The following is a 21,188-nucleotide window of genomic DNA, read 5'->3' on the forward strand; positions in this document are numbered from 1 at the left end:
TTTGTACGTATGCAGAACAAAAAGAATTAGGTAAAAGTTGACTGATTACACAACATTAAATGTATGGATAACTGATGAAGCAACATTAGCCAATGCAGAAAACAACCAATTAAGAAAACGTAATGAATAATAAAATGTCCAAGCATAATGATAAGATTGCTGAAAAATTTCAAAGGTGCTTTTTTCAAAAGCTGATGGTACTTCGTTTTTCCTTGAAGACATTTCGCTTCTCATCCAAAAAGCTTTTTCAGTTTTGGCTGAATGGTGGAGGATGGAAGGATTTATATTCCTTGCAGTCATCTGGTCATTAGTATTCTTTCTGAGAGTCGTTGAAGCCACTTGGAGGTTTATCTGTGCCCTCAACAATTCTCAGAGAGAGTGCAAACAACCAGATAATTGCAAGGAATATAAATCCTCCACTGTTCAGTCAGAACTGAAGAAGCTTCTTACATGAGAAGTGAAACATCTTCAAGGAAAAACCAAGTCCAGTTGTCATTTGAACAAGCACATTTGGGACAACCGTGACCTGGAGGACTGAGAATCTCCATGAACATTGCTGAAAAATGAGTTCCAGGGAAGAAATGACAAACTGAAAACAACTGTGCTAAAAACAGAGCTAATGAGTGTAGTCAAATGAAAAACCAATAAATAGACAAGCTCTTCAAAATTCCTTTCTGGACAAGGGAAAGACTTGAGATCCCTCACAAGTACTCTAAGCAATTGTTTCTGTCAGGAGACCATAACACAGCAACCTCTGGCAGTTTTAAGAGTCTGGGCAATAAGGACATAGCTATTTTACTCAACCCATTTAATTGCAATGCTAAATAAATCACTATGAAAAAAAAGGAATGCTGAAGAATAGGTTCCATTTTAAAATGTGAAGCCATGCCTGAAATTCCACAGTGCAAATTGTGTACAAATTGTACCTATTACGCAACATACCTAGAGAGACATACATAGATACACATATATCATCGTCTTTGGCATTTGACGGTTCCTTAGACAATGATGGAAACTTTTGCAGTTAAAGAGAGAGATGTGAATCTCTGCCCCAAGAGTGTACATAGAGAGAATCACTAATCACAACATAGCTGAACAGTTACACAACGGCTGAAATTAAAAGAAACTGGCAATTTCAAGTTTCCTTGAAAGGTTTATTAGAATTTGGCCAAGATTCATACAGGATCATGTGAACGTGGAAGATGCTCAGGTCAACCCAGGGTTCCTCGGCCTTCTGAAAACTGGTGCTAGAAAGGCCAGCAACGTTCACCATTTGCGGCCTGGTGCAAAGCAGTCTGGTTTTCACACTGGATTAAACTCCCATTTGATTAATTTCTGACAGTGAGGACAATCAACCAGTGGAACAGCTTACTCCCAGAAATCGTGGGTGCTCCATCACTGGAAATTTTTAAGAAGAGGTTGCACAGTCACTTGTCTGAGATGGTATAGGTTCTCCTGCTTCAGCAGGGGGTTGGACTAGAAGACCTCCAAGGTCCCTTCCAATTCTATTCTATTCTATTCTATTCTATTCTATTCTATTCTATTCTATTCTATTCTATTCTATTCTATTCTATTCTATTCTATTCTATTCTATTCTATTCTATTCTATTCTATTCACAGTAAAGATTCTATTCTATTCTATTCTATTCTATTCTATTCTATTCTATTCTATTCTATTCTATTCTATTCTATTCTACAATCTATTCTATTCTATTCTATTCTATTCTATTCTATTCTATTCTATTCTATTCTATTCTATTCTATTCTATTCTATTCTATTCACAGTAGAGATTCTATTCTATTCTATTCTATTCTATTCTATTCTATTCTATTCTATTCTATTCTATTCTATTCTATTCTATTCTATTCTATTCTATTCTATTCTATTCTATTCTATTCTATTCTATTCTATTTGATGGTTTGATGAATACATCAGATGGATCCACTCATGTGCCCCTCACCCATCCTTCCCAAGCCACATTAACTAATCCAAACCCAACGACTTAAGTATGTTGTGTGAACACTTTGACTCCACACGCAATACTTCAGAAGTAAGGCACTTCCAATCCCCTCCCCCCATGTCCTCTGCCTGGACTCTGAATTCTCCCCACACTGCCATGTATGGTTGGTGCCAAGCAGATCACGGATGTCGGAAGAGAACACATTGATCCCTGTACCTTTGGAAACTTCCAAGACTTTGGAGCCAGCCCCTTGTCAACCTGCCCTACCTCACAGGGCTGTTTTGAGGGAGGGGAATAAACTTCAGGGACCAGCCTTGAACTGGCAGGGGCAAGGTGGTGGGGGGGGGAGAGGGAGGGAGCCACAGAAACAATGGATCCATCAATCAGTGCAAAGAATTATATGGCCCATCTCCTCCTCCTCCTCCTCCTCCTCCTCCTCTTCTTCATCTTCCTGCTCCTCCTCCTCCTCCTCCTCCCCCAGCGCTGGGAGGACGGTCTTCGCTCTCTCCAGGAGGGCTAAAGGCTCCCCCTCCCTCCTTGGGACCCTGCCAGGGCAGAGTCCGAGCCCCCCCTCCTCCTCCCCGCAGCCTCGGCGGGTCGGATAAAGTTCCCGGCCGAGGCGGAGGGCTGCCAGCAGCCGGAGCAGCCCGGGCGCCGCGCGTCAGCTGGCCGGGAGCGCGAATGGCGGCGCGGGGCGAGGCCGTTGAAGCGGCGGCCAACTTGGCCGTGGTGGTGCGGGCAGCCGGCGAGCTGTGCCTGGTAGGGCGGCTCTGTCTCCCCGGGCCCAGCCGGAGGGAAGGGCGAGCGGGCGGGCGCCTGCTTGGAGAAGCTGCGGTTCCGGAGAGGAGCCCCTCCCCGGGACTGGCACTGCAAAGGGCCGGCGTGGAAGTCGGCTTGGCGGCCGGGGGTGGGCTGGCCTTTGGGGAGCCCCGATGGGCCCGGAGGACGGGCGGTGGCTTTGCTGGCTGCCTTGCACGGGCAGCCCCCCACCCACCCCCAAGACACCCCCCACCCCCCGATTCACACGGATCTGGGCGCCTTCCCGGGGTCTGGCGAAACCAGCCCTTGGCCAGCCGGGGCTTGGGGCTCAGCCCAGGAGCACGGCGGATATTTGGGGTTTATTCAGCCGCGGGGCTAGGAGAGGCCGGCTTCAGAGAGCCAAGCAAAAGAGAAAAGAGGATTGTTGCTGTAATTGACAGGCTGTGTGTCAATGTCACCGTCTTCTTTCCTTTCCTTTCCTTTCCTTTCCTTTCCTTTCCTTTCCTTTCCTTTCCTTTCCTTTCCTTTCCTTTCCTTTCCTTCCCTTCCTTTCTTCCTTCCTTCCTTCCTTCCTTTCTTTCTTTCTTTCTTTCTTTCTTTCTTTCTTTCTTTCTTTCTTTCTTTCTTTCTTTCTTTCTTTCTTTCTTTCTTTCTTTCTTTCTTCTCTCCTTTCCTTTCCTTTCCTTTCCTTTCCTTTCCTTTCCTTTCCTTTCCTTTCCTTTCCTTTCCTTTCCTTTCCTTTCCTTTCCTTTCCTTTCCTTTCCTTTCCTTTCCTTTCCTTTCCTTTCCTTTCCTTTCCTTTCGCAGTCTGCACACTACTGCTTTAAAATAAATCACCAAGAAGAATATTTTTTCTCCTCTGCAGATTTTCCCTTTACCAGTCCACACCTGTGCAAAATGCTCTTTACTTGTTACTCTGTCCTTCAGCAGATTAGCTTTTTCTGGGGTTTTTTTAAGCAGATGAATCAGGTAGAAAAAAAGGCCCATTACTAATGGTTTTATAGCAGTGATCTGGTTCCTAAATAGTGCTAAACCACGGTTGATTTAAACCTCTCCTCTGAGGTTGCCCTACAAAGCCCTCACTCCACCAAAGTTGCCATTTGACATATGAAAAGTAGACAATTGTCAGCGTGGGCTTCATTTAAAGAATGCCTCCTGCCTGTTGGTCTGGTTTACAAAAAGCAAATGTTTGCAAAAACTTCCTGAAAAGAATTGCATTTGTAAATTCCTGCTTTTAAAACTAGGGAGGCATCAGAATTGGGATTTTTATGTCCAGACCTTAATGAAAAGACTAAGAAACCTGTTGGCAGATAATAATAATAATAATAATAATAATAATAATAATAATAATAATAATAATAATAATAATAATAATAATAATAATAATAATAATAATAATAATAATAATGGGAGGGACCTTGTAGGTCATCTAGTCCAACCCCCCCTGCTCAGGCAGGAAACCCTATACCAGGGGTAGGCAACCTCGGCTCTTTTAAGACTCATGGACTTCAACTCCCTTCTCTGTGGGTGCGCCTGCCCTCTGGAACCAGCTGCCCGTGGAGCTTAGGGCTGCCCCCGACCTTCGCACATTTCGCCGGGACCTGAAGACCTGGCTCTTTGAGCTCTCCGGCCCAGGCTGAGAATTTTTAACTGGGGTTTTTAATTTTAGGGATGATTTAATCTTTTTTTAATTTGTTTTTAACTTTTGTACTGGTTGTTTTAAATGCCCTGTAAACCGCCCTGAGTCCTTCGGGAAAGGGCGGTATATAAATTTAATAAAATAAATAAAAAATAAATAAATTCCTGAGTCAGCTATGCTATGCTATGCTGACTCAGGAATTCTGGGAATTGAAGTCCATGGGTCATAAAAGAGCCGAGGTTGCCTACCCCTGCCCTAGACCGTTTCAGACAAATGGCTGTCCAGTCTCTTCTTAAAAACTTCCAGTGTTAGAGCACTCACAGCTTCTGGAGGCAGGCTGTGGAACACTGCTTTTTATGTGTTGAAAAGGGAGGAGCTTATTGTCAATAAAAGATGACAAAATTCTAAAGAAAACCTCAGAGAATCACCATTTTGAAGAGAAAGCAGAGAAATAAAAATAAAAACGAGGAATTTGCCACTGTTGGATGGTTTGATTGACTGAGATCCTCTCGTCTTATGACATTTATCTGAGTCCAGAATCAACACTCACAAGCTAATCATTAAACAGACTTAAGTACTTTAGGGCCACAACCATCTTAGATATATTACCTCACCTTTCCCCATTGAGTAAAAATTGATTACCTTTAAATAATGCCCATCTTAGGCTTTATTCTCTTGGAGGATTTAAAATATAAATTGTTTCTAGGTGGTGCTGGGAGGTTTGTGTTTATAGAAATGGTGGGGAATCCAATTGCAGTCTTCCCTGAATCAGGCAAAGATATCATATGACATTGTTTTTCTGCCGAGCAGTTCTTTTCTGTAGAAAGTGATGCACCATCGAAAGTGACTTGAAAAATGGCTGAAATCGATTCCCATTTTTGTTGGGACTTTTCCTATTCTCTCCCCTCAGTTGTAAATTATTTAGAGTTTCCCCAAAGTGTCATTCCTTGTTCTAAAAAGCTGCAAAGCCTAAAAAAAGAAAGAAAAGAAAAGAAAAACCAATGCAAAGTGTGCGCGTCCCTATTCTTGGTGGAGAATAAAAATTGGAATTTTAAGTGGTTGGCAAGCCAAGGGCGAGCAAGGCATGAAATAAGACAGCAGTTTTTTTGAAATGAAAAGAAGGAGCAGGGAGGGACACGATAAGAGTCTCTCAATATTTGAGGTGCTGCTACAAAGAAGAGTGGGCCGACTTGTTCTCCAAAGCACACGAGGGCAGGATAAGAAGCAATGGATGGAAATTAATCAAGGAGAGAGGCAACCTAGAAAATTTCCTGGCTGTGAGAACTATTAATCAGTGGAACAACTTGCCTCTAGAAGTTGTGGGTGTTCCAACACTGGAGGCTTTTAAGAAGAGATTAGACAACCATTTGTCTGAAATGGTGTGAAGTCTCCTGCTTAAGCAGGGGATTGGACTTCTAGAAGATCTCCAGGATCCCTTCCAACTCTGTTAATCTATTATTCTGTCTTATTTGCATTTATTTCCCCCCCCCCCACATTCAGTCGTGTCACGTTCTCAACACTGCTTGGGCAAATCCTTGCAGTTTTCTTGGCAAGGTTTTTCAGAAGTAGCTTGCCATTGCCTTTTTCCTAGGGCGGAGAGAAAACGGCTGGCCCAAGGCCATCCAACTGGCTTTGTGCCTAAGGCAGGACTAGAACTCACAGTCTCTCTTTACCACGAAGCCCATCTGGCTCTCTATTTCTAATTGCATACTCATAAATCCTTTAAGGGATTACCTTTGTGATTCAGCCTTTGTGCTCACCAGGGATTCTAACCGATGCTTTTTGATTTTTTTTAATATGAAAGAGAGAAAAAAATAGGAAGGGAAGCTCTTTTATGTCCAAACAGAACTCCCTTTGTGTGTGTGTCATATCAAATTATTCAGTTAAAATCTGAACACAAGTCTACAACCTAGTACCTTCGCTTTGTACTGGTACCGTAACTAGTTCTTCCAAGTGCGTTGCTGGAAAGAAGCTTGTTTAATTGTAGAACAAGAGGCAAATTCTTCATCACTTGATCCTTGAATTGGCAAGGAATTTCTGGGACGAACTAGCTGATTTAATCTTAATAATAATAATAATAATAATAATAAGAAGAAGAAGTTGGAAGGGACCTTGGAGGTCATCTAGTCCAACCCCCTGCTAAGGCAGGAAACCCTATACCATTTCAGACAAATGGCTGTCCAGTCTCTTCTTAAAAACCTCCAGTGTTGGAGCATCCACCGCTTCTGGAGGCAGGTTGTTCCACTGGTTAATTGTTCTAACTCATCAGGAAGTTTCTTGGTGTAAACAGCGTTAAAATTTCATGTAAAACCAAATCTTCCCTATTTTTTTTTCTTTCTTTCTTTCAGGAAAACCGACCAGTTCCTGAACCTGGTCCTCATGGTAAGTTGGGATATTCACTTTTTGGAATCACGGCATTTCATTCTCAGCTGGTATGGTCAACGGGCATGTTGAAGGAAGGTGATGAAGAGGTCTGGATGGGGAAGGTCGAGTTCCAGGGAACCGTTGTTACTAAACCGGTCTCATTTATTTGCCAGATTTTCACCTTCACCCTGGTTTATTTATTATGCATTCTGTAGGGTAAATATTGTTCAGCGAAATGTCGAAAAATATGAGGCGTTTTGGGGGCTTCCCTCAGCTTGGTTTTCTTTTTGCAAATTTTTCATGACCCAAACTAGGTAACATCATCAGTGCTAGCGATGAAACGTCTGCAGGAAAACAACCAAGCTCAGAGAGCACCAAGGACCCCTCATTTCAGCCCTGAATTACAAATATTCTCCTTTAGTGGTAAGAATGTCTTGGGATTCTATGCCATATAAGGCATATACAAAAAGAGAAGGTCCAAGGACATGAGACAGAAGAAGATGAAGAGACAACATGAAAGTCACACTATGACAGCATCAAATAACTGTGATTGAGGCTGCCAGAAATGCAAGAAGCAGAACGTTCATACCCAAAGTAGTAAAAGAGGGAGGTGAGAAGAATAGAATAGAATAGAATAGAATAGAATAGAATGGAATGGAATGGAATGGAATGGAATAGGAGCTGGAAGGGACCCTGGAGGTCTTCTGGTTCAGCCCCATGCTCAAGCAGAAGAAGGAGGAGGAGGAGGAGAAAAGAAGAAGAAGAAGAAGAAGAAGAAGAAGAAGAAGAAGAAGAAGAAGAAGAAGAAGAAGAAGAAGAAGAAGAAGAAGAAAGTAACAGCAAAATCTTGAAACTCCTCAGACAAACAGGTGCCTGAGCTGCTTCCAGATGTTACTTGGATGTGTTTTTTTTTAAATCCTATTTATATCCTGCCCTTCTCCGAAGACTCAGGGCGGCTTACAATTTAAAGCACAAATCAATGTGCTTAGCAGTAGCCTTCATTCTATGTATATGCCTGCTTATTAGGGCTTTCACACACACCCCAAGCGGGATTATTACAAAGTCAGCTTAATTGCCCCCAACAATCTGGGTCCTCATTTGACCTACCTCGGAAGGATGGAAGGCTGAGTCAACCTTGAGCCTGGTGGGACTCGAACCTGCACTAATTGCAGACAGCTGGTGTTACTTAAGGAGGCATTAGCCCACTGTTCCACCAAGGCAGTTTTGCCCTTAAACAAGGCTTTAGCCCCTTTTGCAACAGTGCCTCCATATCTCCATCAGGGTCATCTTATGTCTTCAACCCTACACAGTGTTTTCTTATATCATTGTGATATAAATTTCCCAAGCTGTGGACACCAGTGAACTGGATGAAAAGTTCAGCTAGGAAACCACTTGCCTGCAGGAGTCTAGCAGCTTGCCTTGGTGTGAGCCAACAAAGCATGGCCTGAAGCTGTTAGTACTGGTACAGGTATTGCAAAACCGTGTTCTGGCGTGACTCTTTTACATGATGGGCTTTCCAATTTCCTTGATTATGCCTGTGTGCCCACCATGAATCAGTGTCCGGGAAATTGGTGTTGCCCCACGGTTTGACTCATCAGTTCTGGAAGAAATAGGACACAGGTAGATTTTAGGGCATGACTTGATAGGTAACCTGAGTCGAAAAATATCTAGGTTGTGTCTGATAATTCTCTGATATGTTCTGTCAATTTCATGCAAGACTAGGGACAAGGAAAGCCAGCCATTTCCTAATTCATTAGAAATATTCAGATATCTTTGTAAATATGTCACCCTTTTGCTATTTTCTTGGAACTGGATTGGATCCAGACTCATTCTTTCAATAGAGCTTTGAGATTTGGATGGTCCCAACCCAGCTGGGTCTCCAGAAGGCTTTCAAAGTCCTGCTTTCAAACAGGACTTTGGGGAAAGTATAATGGTGTACTGTTCGCTACCACAATCTGGAAATTAATGAAAGCCGAGTTTTCTTGATCTCTGATTTGTTGTGTTTCCCCTGATATAGGAAACCCTTGATTTGCAACTGGTCACTTAGCAAACTGTTCAAAATTACACCTGGCTTTCCTTGGGTCTACCTATGACCTAGATTTGAAGTTCTGATGGTTGGACACCTCCCCCCCCGCCGTGTGACTGAACCTCCGGCGCTTGGTGACACAACTGAGTTTACGGGCTGCAAGGTCTCATGTTCACGTGACCAGATTGTATGATGGTTTTTGCAGGCTATAAATCAAGGACTACCTATGTGGTTATTTGGGTTTTTAGCTCTGCAATTTTTAATCTCGTTTATCTAAACAGGGCATCTCAGCTGCTCTGAGTTGATTTTAATCATAGCAGTCTATGGATCCATTTCTACTTAAAAGGGATTTAGATGAACTAATTAACCACATTTCTCTTGCTCTTGAAAAATCTGCCCCTCTTTATATTGTAAGTAATAAGGGTTCGTGAAGGCGATTTCACTCTCTGATTTATCTCTTTTGTAACAGAAGTGCTTTTGAAAATGCACTCTGTGGGAATCTGTGGGTCTGATGTGCACTACTGGCGACATGGACGAATTGGGAATTTTGTGGTGAAGTCTCCCATGGTGCTGGGGCACGAAGCTTCAGGAACCGTTGTTAAAGTAGGGTCTTCGGTGACCAAGTTAAAGAAAGGTGAGCTGAAGCTGTTCCCTTCCATCTTTCCTCTTAGTATCTGATGAGTAAGGATTGATCAGCATGTACAAACACCTGGAGGTCTTCCGGCTCCCTTCTTAATTGCTACTGGTTTGGGATAAATAAAATTGAATTGTTGGCTTTAGGACCAAAATCAGCTGAAAAAGATAGTGGAATCAAGAAAAAACAATCGTCTTATTTTGGGCAGATTTATTTATTTATTTTTAGTGGTGACTCTACCCGATTCTTTCTTGTCCCTTTCTCTACAATCCCTCCCTCTGTCCCTGAACTTCCAAACCAACCCACAAAGTATTATTTGGCCTTTGACTTAAAAAAAAGTTGGGCAACCACTATTTATAGAAATCTTTATATACTGGTTTTAGATCCACCCTCTCTTTCATTAATGCAGTAGATCCATCCTTCTACCTGTCTCCTAATGTCCTTCGGAAGAGCAGCAGAGATCTTCAAAGATCTGCCTTGTCAAGTTGGAACTGATGGGAACTTAATGCTAGAGCTGCATGGTTTTGTGGGGGCCTAGGAGAATAGTAAATCCAGAAGTTTTCTAAATTATATCTCATCCTCTTCTGAGTAGGTAATTCTTGTCATTTGATTCTTACCTCAGCTTGAAAGTCTGTAATATGACTGGACTGCTCTAATGATTACAAGAAATGCTTTGAGGTTTTTTGGGTTTCATCAGCTTTCAGGTGATAAATATTTAATATTAATACTTTAATACTTCACAGTATCTTTTTAGAGTTAAATGTGTGAATGGTCCCCTAGATACACAGATCTCTGTGGTGGGTCATTCGTTTCCTCCTTTCTCAGTTTTTTACATCCTTGTGGTCTCGCAGGTGACCGAGTAGCTGTTGAACCTGGCGTCCCTCGAGAAATTGACGAATTCTGCAAAATTGGACGTTACAACCTATCTCCGACTCTTTTCTTCTGTGCAACCCCTCCCGATGATGGGAACCTGTGCCGATATTACAAGCACGACGCCAACTTTTGCTACAAGTGAGTTGCAATGTTTTGGGGGGACCCATGTCACGAAGCTAAGCAATCTGAAACACTGACGTGTCAGTTCTGGGCTTAATCGACTTTGTGCAGTGGGCAAATCCCTAAATGGGGAACTCGGGTTACGAACAGACAAAATCTCAGCCCCGTAATTAAATTTGAAACCCAGATCACAACACAACGGTAGATAAATTGAGAATCTAAACATTCAGACCCAAAGAACCAGCCCAGTATCAGAGACTGAATCTGAGATATTTACAAGCAAAGCAAATGTTTTATCACAGCCTTTCCCTAACGGATAGACACAGCACTATTCCAGTTTTCTGCTCAAATTACTGTTTTTTTTCTGGGTCTTTTCAGTGGTCTGGAAAGGAAAAAAGGCAATTTAATCACACGATAGTTTTGTGTGCCTATTTCTAAAGTGTTCAGTTCTCAAAACCAGCAGGCTGTAAAATTTAGGGATTAACTAACACGGAAAGTAAAATACTCATTTAATTATGCATGGGATGGAGAACTTAAAAATGATTACAGATATTTATTTATTGAAATGATTTATACGGCTGCTACATCACCAGTGGTGGGATTCAGCTGGTTTGCACCAGTTCAGTAGAACTGGTGGCTAATTTTTGTTGCCCATTCCCAGAATGGACTTCTGGAAGTGGCACCCACACAGAGAACCAGTTGTTCACATATTTGAATCCCACCACTGTACATCACAGCAGCAACGACCCTGGGCAGTGTACAACAATTAAAGTGAACCATTAAAAACCAACATTCGTCCATTAAGGAGTGTTTTGAGTTCACGGAAATAATTCTGTCCACAATCAATCAACCAGTAGAGCTATCTCAGTCTTCTGGTCTGATGCTTGGGACAATACGTATGGATAACTTTCAGATCTCAACCGAGAGATTGGTAATGGAGAAACAAACACACTCTTTTCGAAAATCCACTTTTGTAATTCTGCGAGAGGCAACAAGAGAAAGTTATTACATATCCCTTTTCCTCTGCAGTTCTTAATCATTCCTTGAATGTTGTAATACTTTTTGAGTATTTTGTTTTGAATGTTGAATATTTTTTTTAAATTCTTTGTATATTTTAATAATTCATCAAAGTCTTTTCTCTCTCTCTCCAGTATTGTCTAGAATTTTACTTTTTGGGCTTCAAGGTCCTGTGGCAAGTAAACAGGACTTTCCCCATCTGTAGTTAAGAGACTAATTAAAGCCAGCAAGGCTTTAAAAAAAGGGCTGCGTTCCCTGTTTTCTTTTGATGTTTTCCAAGGAACAGTTTTCAGACCCTGGAATCTGAACTAAAGATTAAGACTCCTCTTAAAATAGAAGAACTGGTATGCATACAACAGCAACGCCCGCAGGCAGTTAGGACTGGCTGATCTAAAAGCACGATAATGCCAGTAAGATTAACCAGTAAGATTAACCGGAGCTTCGAAATAAAGGAAGTAACAGTCTTACTACACACCATTTGTTTGCAGAATCTCTTGTGGCTGAGAGTTTTGAAGAAGTAATTGTATATGTCAGTTTCAGAAGGATTAAACGGTTGGTCTGAAATTCATCCTCTTTCAGAAGAGGTTACTAAACCTCTAATTACTGCAAATCAGTTACAGGAGGAAGGACTATCGCCCAGTGGCCCTTGACATGCTTACCTAATTGGGGGGGGGGAGGGAAATATTTATTTATTTATTTATATTCACTTATTACATTTCTGTGTCAGGATTTTAATATGACGACCCTGGGCGGCTTGCTATATAATAAAAAAGTTAAAAGTTAAAAGGCACTAAAACAATTAAAATTAGGTGGGGGGGGAAGATGAAAAATTAAAAGATTAAAAGGTATTGGATGGCACTGAAAGATTAAAATAAATCAGGGGTCCCAAAGGAGCCCAAAGTAGAATATATATTTCGCACGCACAAACACAGAGGGCCCAGTAAGGATGTGTTTTGGAGTCCGTATTATTCAACATTTTTATGAATTATCTAGATCAGGGGGTCTCCAAACTTGTCAACGTTTAAGACTTGTGGACTTCAACTCCCAGAATTCGATGGGGAATTCTGGGAGTTGAAGTCCACAAGTCTGAAGAGTTTCCAGGTTTGCAAACCCCTGAAATAAATGATTAAAAAGACTGGATCAAACTTTCCTTACGTGTCCTTTGCAGCTGGGTTGGGACAAAAGGACCCAGAATGCCCAGCTTTCTGTTTAGACATGGTGAGACCTACATTCCCCAAATATCTATAGTCATGAGGATGATGGGTCCAGATGACAGTTTCAAGCAGTGACAATTAACTAGCTAGGTAACAAGTAACTTTAGCGTCTTGGCTTTGCGCTTAGTTTGTGTTAAGCCATTGTTCCTAGACTTTTCATGTTTTATGGTTTAGATCAGACATGTCAAACACAAGGCCCGGGGGCCAGATCCGGCCCGCAAAGTGGTTTCATGTGGCCCACGAAGCCATCCTGGAAACAGTGAGGGAACGGCCCCCACTGCCTTGGCCCTGGCCCAGAGACCCTCCTTCTGCCAGAGACCCTCAGATCTGTCCCACTCCTGCCCAGGCCCCCATAGGCACCCTTGATGCGAATGATGTAGAGCTGGCCACGCCCACCCAGTAGGCCATACGCACTCTAGCCACACCCACCCAGTAGGCCACGCCCACCCTGGCCATACCCACCCAGTCCCCTGAGGGCAACCGCAATGCTGATGCGGCCCTCAGTGAAATTGAGTTTGACACCCCTGGTTTAGATGTTTGGAGATATGGAGACTCTGGTTTCTACTTTACATGCACTGATGGAAGTTCTCCGGTCTCTTTGGTCTTCTTGCAGACTTCCAGATAATGTCACCTTTGAGGAAGGAGCTCTTGTTGAACCTCTTTCAGTTGCAATTCATGCCTGTAGAAGAGCCGAAGTCACACTGGGTAGCAAAGTCTTCATTTGTGGTGCCGGTATGGAAAGACTTTTGAGATTTCTTTGATTTTTCTGAACCTGGTGTATTATATTTGTCCCAGTGGATGCTTCTTCCCGGACACAAAAATCACCTCCATCATCTTCATAACTGATTTGGAGGCCACTTTGGATGTGGCATCCAAATTTCTCTCCCCAAAAATTTCTCCTGGCCAACCTGTCACTGCTTTTTAAAAGCAAGGATCACGTTTACTGTGGTGCTTTTTATTGTTTCCCATCAGTGCTCTTTTTATAATATACTTTTATTCTTTAAAAAAAAGAAAGACGTTCCTTAGAAGCGTCTGTTGGCCATCAAACTCTGTGTAATAAATAACCAGACTTCATTTTTGATGTTCCCCATTCCTCGGTCTTCTTAGGACCCATTGGGCTCGTGACTTTGCTTATTGCTAAGGCGATGGGAGCCGCGCAAGTGGTGATTAGCGGTAAGACCAATGTACAATCTAGATGTCTTATTTTTTTTGTGTGTGTGTTTGCAGTTCAGCTTTCCAGGTTTGCATGAGATAAAGGACTAGTATTGCCTGGGTAAATAAAGAGCTGTTAAAAGGGACAAAGGAAGAAATAATTGTTCAAGACACGAGGCAAAGCTAGCATGCACCACGTTTTTTCCCTTCTGAATCTTAGTGGTGTCTTTTGCATCAATTATGAAGAATGACTGTTCAATGTAAGCCTAGTATGGCTCTTGGTGAGTCCATAGACACATCTGTGGAATCTTCATCTCATCTTCCGGGATGTGCTTTTGACTTCCCAATCAAAATCATCACTCAGAGATTTCTTGATGGACCTCTTGTCCAAATATAAACCATGCTGATCTTGCTCTGGGTTTAGAGAGCATCTGGGATTGGCTAGAGCCTATTATATAGTTGGGCACTTTGAATATTGTCCTCTTGGAGGCACTTCATGGATTCTCCATCATAAATCCACTTCCAGCTGATTGCGGGAAAGCAACATGCTGGTACAGCAGTGTTTCCAACCTTGGCAAGTTTAGGAGAGGTGGACTTCAACTCCCAGAATTCCTCAGCCAGCAGGGGAAATTACTTTGTTTTGCTTTTCCTGAACTCTGTTAACCTTCCAAGGTCTTCTCCCACCTTCAGCATTTCTTGGCTTCTTAAATGTTTTCATGGCAGAGCTGACATTTTCAGTTACCTTGGGAAAGTGCTTTTGGCTAGGCTCTTTAAAGATGACCTCTAAAATTCTCCTACAGTACATATCCAACTTATCCTACCTTACAGACTACTGCAGGGTTGAAGCTTTGGCTGAACCTGGCTCCCCAAAACTTTGGGTCCTGAGGATATTATCAAAAATAGCACCTAAACCATAATTTTTAATACGATAGAAGGCTACAGCAATTGAACAAATGAGGACAATAATTATGTTGACTGTCAAGATATGGGACTTGCTTTTAATTCAATCTAAATATAAATGAAACTGCGTTTAGCCTTTGTTTTTGCTTCTGGAGCCTGGTTAATCAGGCTCAGGACAACAGTTGCTCTGAAAATGCTGTGTAGCCCTGGATAAAAGTCCATTTGTCGATGGCCTTGATTGCTACTCACGTTAGAGTTTGTAGGAAAATGGGTGTAAATAGAATTGCTTGGAATGCAAGAAGTACAGTGGCGTCTGACGTTGGTTCTGTATCCAAGGTAGGAACCATTAATCAGCAGGATAGATTCTATTCTTTAAAATCATGAAATGTCTTGAGAGAGCAAAGAATTTGCAGCGCCTTAAAGACTAACAAAGGAACTGCTGCCAAAAGTCTTGCTAAATTAACTCTGATACACAAGGGTCATTCAAAGATCTTTTTCCCTGGATCTTTATGTGGTTTATGTAGATGACGTTCTGTTGGCTTAAGGGCTTCATGAGATGTCCCTTAAGTGGTGTATTGCAGAAACAGACAGAGATGGGATCCTGTTGAGGGAGTATGAAACTCTGTTGTCCCCCTTCCCCAAATGCAGCATGACATAGTCCATTATGTAGACCAGGGGTCTTCAAACTTGGCCCTTTTATGACTTGTGGACTTCAACTCCCAGAATTCATGGGACTTGAAGTCCACAAGTCATAAAAGGGCCAAGTTTGAAGACCCCTGGTGTAGACGCATCTGTCTGTCTATCCATTTCATGTCCTCTGATGGCCATGAAAGTGAGTGGGTCAAAATTTGGGCACCCCTAAGATGGATTTTTTAAGGTTTTTCTTCCCCAAACAGAATATCTAATATATAGTTTTACAGAGGACATTGGCATGATGCCCCGTGAAGGCGAATTACATACAGAGATGGGTGCCTGTGTTGGTGGGAAACATTTGCAACCCTGTGTTTGTTAACTTTTGTTATAGCCAGCCAATCAAAGTTGCCATTGACCGTCCACCATATGGGGTTGTCAGAATAATACTTTACAATGTCTTTCCATGGTCGCTCTGTCTCTGGATATGTTGAGTCAGCAGTTTCCAGAGATCCTGGAGAGACTCTGAAAGCCCATGTGTCCCCAAAGTTTCCTAAATCTGGAACAGACAACCTTCTAGTGACTGGACCTCCTTCTATGCTTACTAGCAAGGCAATGGCAAGGGATGATGGAAGCTGTTGTCCACAATGTCCGGTCAACTTTGGTTTCTTACTCTCTGCCAGAGCACTTCAGAGCAGGAGTAGTGGGCCATTGTCAAAACTCTGGCTTGAACTAGTGGAACCAAGAGACATCCCTCTGCTCAGATAATAATTAAATTAACCTATTTATTGGTTCCAGGGGCTTTTGTGTTTATTATTGCTATGAATTTTTGCTTTCTTTGCCTGTAGATTTGTCGGCTCCCCGACTTGAGAAAGCTACAGAAATTGGGGCTGATTTCACTGTCTGGGTCAAGGGACAGAGCCCTGAGGAGCTGGCCAGTATGGTGGAAAGCTTGTTGGGCTGTATGCCTGACATTACCTTGGAGTGCACTGGGGCAGAATCCTGCATCCAGACCGGAATCTATGTGAGTGTTTCATAGCTTAAAGGTGCATCAAGAATAATCTTCAGTCTCTCAACTGTGGGCAGCTGAGGAGGAGAGACTGAGAGAGAAATTCTTGATCATGTTGAGACAATGGTAAAGTTTAAAAAGTGGGTTTTTAAGAAGAGACTGGATAGCCACTTGTCTGAAATGCCTTATGTGGGGAAAGGTGGAGGGCAAGAGAAGAAGGGGACGACGGAGAATGAGGCGGCTGGATGGAGTCCCTGAAGCAGTAGGCATGAGCCTAAATGGACTCCAGAAGATGGTAGAGGACAGGAAGGCCTGGAGGAACGTTGTCCATGGGGTCGCAATGGGTTGGACACGACTTCGCAACTAACAACAACAACAACAACAACTGAAATGGTATGGGGTTTCCTGCCAGAGCAGGAGGTTCCAACTCTGTTATTCTATTATGGTAGAGGAAAAGATAGCCCTGTCACGTTGACCTCTGGAGAAGTTGGATATGGATATGGTTCTCCTTGTTTCTTTTCAGGCCACCCGTTCTGGTGGGACTCTAGTTTTGGTGGGTCTGGGCCCAGAAATGGTCACCTTGCCCATCGTGAACGCAGCGGTGCGTGAGGTGGACATCCGTGGTATATTTAGATACTGCAATACGTAAGTATTCCTCATGCGTCTAGAGGAGCAAATAGTGATTTGTTTTCCTCATACTGAGGGGGTGGGGAAATGATATTTTATTGGTCTTGGACACCGAATCAAGAACTGTGACCATGGGATGTTGTAAGACTTTGCCAACCTTTTTTTAAAATTAAAATATAACAAAATGTCAATCCCAGACAGCAGTTGAAATCCGGTAAGTTCACCATTGGGCACCCTAAGGAAGAACAATAGGCTTTCAAACAACGTTGTGTAGCTGCTATTTTGTTCTGTCATCAAAAAATTGTGTGGCTAAAGAAATACGGTACACATTCTGCATTGCTTTTATCAAGAGGGTGTGGGCAGGTTTGAAATGGATAGAAAATATTGTACAATACAGATAATTTCAGTACAGAACATTTGGTGCTTAACCAGAGCACTATTGTACAAACATCTAATATCTTGAACATAACATCAGTAAGGCATTTGATAAAGTAGATCACAAGCTACTTGATAAGATAAAAAAATGTGGCTTAGACAGCATCACCACCAGATGGATTTGTAGCTGGCTGACCGGCCGTACTCAGCGTGTGGTCCTCATGGAACTGCATCTACATGGAGGGAAGTGTGTACTGGAGTGTCCCAGGGCTCTTCAACATTTTCATCAACGATTTGGAGGAGGGGATAGATGGGGAACTCATCAAATTTGCAGACGACACCAAGCTGGCAGGAATAGCCAACACTCCAGAAGACAGGCTTAAGATACAGGAGGATCTGGACAGACTTGAACACTGGCTGCTATCTAACAAAATGAAATTCTTTGGTGAAAAAAGTAAGGTTCTACATTTAGGCAAGAAAAACCAAAGGTACAGGCATAGTACAGGGGGTACCTTGCTCAATAGTAGTAACTGTGAGAGGGATCTCGGAGTCCTAGTAGACATTCACTTAAATAGGAGCCAGCCGTGTGCTGCAGCTGCCAAAAAAGCCAATACAGTGCTAGGCTGCATTAACAGAGGGATAGAATCAAGATCACGTGAAGTATTAATACCACTTTACAATGTCTTGGAATACTCCATGCAGATTTGGTCACCACGATGTAAAAAAGATGTTGAGACTCTAGAAAGAGTACAGAGAAGAGCAACAAAGATGATCAGGGGATTAGAGGCTAAAACGTATAAGGAACAGTTGCTGGAATTGGGTATGTCTAGTTTAATGAAGAGAAGGGTGAGGGGTGACATGATAGCAGTCTTGTAATATCTCAGGGGCTGCCCCAAAGAAGAGGGAGTCAAGCTATTCTCCAAAGCGCCTGAAGGCAGGATGAGAAGCAATATGGAAACTAATCAAGGAGAGAAGCAACCAGGAACTAAGAAGAAACTTCCTGACACTTAGAAGAATTAACCAGTGGAACAACCTGCCTCCAGAAGTTGTGGGTGCTCCAACAGTGGAAGTTTTTATGAAGAGACTGGACAGCCGTTTGTCTGAAATGGTATAGGGTTTCCTGACTGAGCAGGGTGTTGGACTAGATGACCTACAAGGTCCCTTCTAACTTTATCATTATCATCATCATCATCATCATCATTATTATTATTATTATTATTATTATTATTATTATTATCATTATTATTATTATCATCATCATCTTCATCATCTGGGTGTCTCTAATTCCCTTTTGCCTTCTGCTTTCTTTGCAGGTGGCCCATGGCGATTGCGATGCTTGCATCGAAAAAAATAAATGTGCAGCCACTGGTGACTCACCGTTTCCCTTTGGAAAAGGCAACAGAAGCATTTGAGGCAACCAAGAAAGGGATCGGGATAAAAATTATGCTAAAATGTGACCCGCATGACCAGAATCCCTAAAAAAAAAAAGCATTGCATTCCATCCTACTTTCCTGTTAGGGAGGATTAAGTCCACGGAGAAGAAAATGTAAACAAAGCCAATCAAAGCCTTAAACTTAACATAGAGCTTTGTCAAGGAAACAAATATTATGCAAATTGTTTGGAAACTGGACTCTCTTGAACCTAAAAGTAGATCCTGAAGTCATGAATAAATGACCTGTGCCACTAAAAGTGAAACGTGTAATGGGAACCACTGCAGAACTGCAAAGTTAGGTCTCCATGTCCAATTTTCTGCACAATGCACCTCTCTGCATCTGAAAGGCATCGGGTTTAGGGCAGGACTTCATACGTGAGCCATCACGATTGAAGGTTCCAACTTAGCATTCGCATTTAGTAAACATGGACGTGTGTGGATCCGTCAGAATTTGAAGCAATAGCCCTGCATGATTGCTCCAATCCACTTGTTTCAGCCACTGCAGACTTTGAACCCACTACCCACTCTTTGCATCAGTTAAGAAGTTCCTGCAGGAGTTAGCATGATGTTCTAGACCAGTTTACATGTAGACGTGGGTACATACAGATATCTGTTGGGTGCTTTGGACTGTAATCTTGTAAGATCGTCTAACGTGCGAATGAGGTAGAACGGCATAGAAAGTAGGACTGTCAAATCTCCAATCCATCCTAAGAAATCCTTCCTTCCTTCCTTCCTTCCTTCCTTCCTTCCTTCCTTCCTTCCTTCCTTCCTTCCTTCATCCCTCCATTCATTCATTCATTCATTCGTTCTTTCATTCGTTTGTTCGTTCATTCGTTCATTCATTCATTCCCATATATTTGTAAGTGATGCTGGAAGCCTGCTGCAGTTCCATCCTACCTCCATATCTCCTGAAGAATATGGAGGTCATAGGTTATTAGGTACCACTAGTTCCTTGAACAATGTCATTGCTACACTTCTTTTAGCCCTAACTGTTTTATGGATGTATATTTGTGTATGTATGTGGAAAGAGTATCCTGGTTACTCCGGTGCTCAGTTCCTCTGCAAATACAACTATTGTACTTGAACATCCTGGTTTTGTAACACACAGCGATGCTTTTACCCCTTACTGTTAGAACAAGAACCACTTCCTTGTAAAGCCATGCCCCCTTGTGGGATGTAGACACATGCCACAAAGACACAAAGGCATATCCCCTTGTGGCAGGTAGACAAGTGTTCCAGGTGAAGAACTTTTTAAGTTCCTGCTCAGCCATTGGCACCACCCAATGTCCAGGGTCTTCTCTAGGAGGCTAATATGGTAACCCCAAGGAGAACTTTCGCTCATGCCACATTTGTTCTTCCTCGTTTAAAAATTATGTTGCCTGAGCAAATAAAAGAAGAAAGAAGCTTCTGTTAAGTCTGTTGAAATGTCTTTCATGGGTTGGTTCCTCTCAAGCTGATTCTAAGCCGTGTTTGAAATTCCAAGGAAATAAATAAAATGCTTTTTTTCTACCCACTTTCTTTTCAGATTTTGGTCTTTGTCATTTGAGGCGCTGTTTGCTTCTGTGTAAGGGTGGGACGGTCCCGCTGGCAATAATCACCATTCCAGCAGTATTTGCAGATAGCCAGTGTTCTAATCCAAACATTTAAAGGCAATTCTTCACTATTTCCGAGTATGTTTCCCTTCTGATAGTCAAGCTTCTGTAAAGTATACACTAGGTAAAGGTAAAGGTTCCCCCGCACATGCGTGCTAGTCGTTTCCAACTCTAGGGGCCGGTGCTCATCTCCGTTTCAAAGCCGAAAAGCCAGCGCTTGTCCGAGGACGTCTCCGTGGTCATGTGGCTGGCATGACTGGACGCCAAAGGCGCACGGAACGCTGTTACCTTCCCACCGGAGTGGTCCCTATTTTTCTACTTGCATTTTTACGTGCTTTCGAACTGCTAGGTTGGCAGAAGCTGGGACGAGTAACAGGCGCTCACTCTGTTACACGGCACTCGGGATTCGACCCGCCAAACTGCCGACCTTCTTATTGACAAGCTCAGTGTCCTAACCCACTGAGCCACCGTGTCCCTATTGCATATTTATTTGGTCACAAGATTCCTATTTATTCCAATGAAGAGTGTTTGGAATTATAGAATAAGTTCCTTAATGAGAATAACAGAATAACAGAGTTGGAAGGGTCCTTGGAGATCTTCTAGTCCAACCCACTGATTAGGCAGGAAATCCTATACCATTTCAGACAAATGGTTGTCCAATCTCTGCTTAAAAGCTTCCAGTGTTGGAGCATCCACAATTTCTGGAGGCAAGTCGTTCCACTGATTGTCCTCACTGTCAGAACATTTCTCCTTAGTTCTAGGTTGCTTCTCTCCTTGGTTAGTTTCCATCAGTTGCTTCTCATCCTGCCTTCTGGTGGTTTGGGGAATAGGTTGACCCCCCCTCTTCTTTGGGGCAGCCCCTCA

The 21,188-nt window shown here is 42.6% G+C and overlaps 1 protein-coding gene across 2 annotated transcripts; it reads left to right on the plus strand.

Moving 5' to 3' along the window:
* The first annotated feature begins 2,456 nt into the window (after positions 1-2,456).
* SORD (sorbitol dehydrogenase) lies at positions 2,457-20,237 on the plus strand. 2 transcript variants are annotated; one of them, XM_081337164.1, is made up of 9 exons: positions 2,457-2,720; positions 6,708-6,741; positions 9,219-9,383; positions 10,235-10,394; positions 13,221-13,339; positions 13,715-13,780; positions 16,138-16,313; positions 16,822-16,943; positions 18,614-20,237. In XM_081337164.1, exons 1-9 carry the CDS (start codon positions 2,643-2,645, stop codon positions 18,777-18,779), a joined length of 1,086 nt encoding a protein of 361 aa, XP_081193290.1. In that variant the 5' UTR covers positions 2,457-2,642; the 3' UTR covers positions 18,780-20,237. The 2 variants fall into 2 exon arrangements, with proteins under 2 accessions (XP_081193290.1, XP_081193291.1); XM_081337165.1 differs by lacking the exon at positions 13,715-13,780.
* Positions 20,238-21,188: the final 951 nt, after the last annotated feature.

Source organism: Vipera berus, assembly GCF_964194415.1.
Source record: "Vipera berus genome assembly, chromosome: 12".
NCBI lineage: Eukaryota > Metazoa > Chordata > Lepidosauria > Squamata > Viperidae > Vipera > Vipera berus.

Bases quoted from the DNA above. Each gene is read 5' to 3' on its own strand.
- SORD (XM_081337164.1), top strand. From the start codon at position 2,643: ATGGCGGCGCGGGGCGAGGCCGTTGAAGCGGCGGCCAACTTGGCCGTG. The intron at 2,721-6,707 runs GTAGGGCGGCTC...TCTTTCTTTCAG, and splicing joins CAGCCGGCGAGCTGTGCCTG to GAAAACCGACCAGTTCCTGA. The intron at 13,340-13,714 runs GTATGGAAAGAC...CGGTCTTCTTAG, and splicing joins AGTCTTCATTTGTGGTGCCG to GACCCATTGGGCTCGTGACT.